Source organism: Neopelma chrysocephalum, unplaced genomic scaffold (assembly GCF_003984885.1).
Source record: "Neopelma chrysocephalum unplaced genomic scaffold, ASM398488v2 Primary Assembly neopelma1_96591, whole genome shotgun sequence".
NCBI classification, from domain to species: Eukaryota; Metazoa; Chordata; class Aves; order Passeriformes; family Pipridae; genus Neopelma; species Neopelma chrysocephalum.
Window position 1 is genome coordinate 1 of NW_020925236.1, and position 1,446 is coordinate 1,446.

The 1,446-nt window shown below is 63.8% G+C and overlaps 1 protein-coding gene across 1 annotated transcript; it reads right to left on the bottom strand.

Annotated features, from left to right (window-relative positions):
• Positions 1 to 8: 8 nt before the first annotated feature.
• On the bottom strand, positions 9 to 1,269 carry LOC113981496 (pre-mRNA-splicing factor ATP-dependent RNA helicase DHX16-like; the record flags this gene model as incomplete). The annotated part of the gene is made up of 3 exons (XM_027708904.1): positions 9 to 147; positions 577 to 692; positions 1,159 to 1,269. Coding segments are annotated over 3 exons (366 nt in total), but the record flags the coding sequence as incomplete, so codon positions are not given.
• Positions 1,270 to 1,446: the final 177 nt, after the last annotated feature.

A 1,446-nucleotide genomic window follows, 5' to 3' on the forward strand; every position in this document is an offset into this window, starting at 1 on the left:
AAGAAGGCCGAGAACCTCTGTGTGTCCAGCGTGGCCGAGGCCACCAGGACCTTGAGCTGGGGCCGGAAGCGGGCGATGTCCTTGATGAGCCCGAACAGCACGTCCGTGTGCAGCGTCCGCTCGTGGGCCTCGTCCACCATGATCACGCTGGGGGGTCACCATGGGGACAAGGAGTGACCATGGGGACAGGGGGGTGGCCATAAGGACAAGGGAGTGACCATGGGGACAAGGGAGTGACCACAGGGATGGGGGAGAACACGGGGACAAGGGAGTGACCACGGGGACAGGGGAGGGACCACAGGGACAAAGGAGTGACCACGGGGACAGGAGAGTCACCACGGGGACAAGGGGAGGGACCACGGGGACAAGGGAGTGGCCATAAGGACAAGGGGGTGACCACAGGGACAGGGGGGTGACCATGGGGACGGGGGACGGGACACAGGGACGTGGGGACAGGGACATCAAAGTGACCCCAGTGAGCCCAAGGACAGGGCTTACAGCACTGTCCCCATGTCCCCCTGGTGTCCCCAATGTCCCCCCAGTGTCCCCCAGTGTCCCCAGTGCCCCCAGTGTCACCTGTAGGAGGCCAGGTCGGGCTCGGTGAGGAACTCCCTCAGTAACATCCCGTCCGTCATGTACTTGAGCACCGTCCTGTCCGAGGTGCAGTCCTCGAACCTGATGCTGTACCCGACCTTGGGGACAGGGGACACGGCCACTGTCACCCCCACGGGGTCACCAGTGTCCCCCAAGGGCCCTCGGGACAAGGACGGGTCCCCAAAGGTGCTTTGGGGTCTCTCAGGGTGGGGACATTGTTCTTGGGGTCCCCCAGGACAAGGAAGTGTCCCCAAGGATCCCTTGGGGTCCCCCAGGACAAGGGAGTGTCCCCAAGGATCCCAAAAGTGTCCCAGGACAAGGAAGTGTCCCCAAGGGTCCCTTGGGGTCTCCCAGGACAAGGAAGTGTCCCCAAAGGTCCTTTGGGGTCCCCAGGGTGGGGAAGTGTCCCCAAGGATCCCCCAAGGTCTCCGGGGTGAGGAGGGGTCCTCAAGATCCCCCAGGAGAAGGACACGTCCCCAAAGGTCCCCAAGGTGTCCCAGGACAAGGCCATGTCCCCATGTCCCCCCTGTGCCCCCCCCATCCCCGGGGTGTCCCCGCTGTCACCTCGTTGCCCAGCTTTGTCCCCATCTCCACGGCCACCCTGGCGGCCACGCTCATGGCGGCCACGCGGCGCGGTTGGGTCACCCCGATCTTCAGCCCCTGCCTCGTGTACCCCTGCGGGAAAAGAGGGGGTCAGGATCCCCCAGTGACCCCCCAGAGCCAAACCAGACCCCTCAGACCCAAACCAGCCCCCCCAGATCTGAACCAGCCCCCCCAAAATGGAACAGATCCCAAAAAATAGAACTGACCCCAAAAAACAGAACCGACCCCAAATTATGGAACTGACCCCCC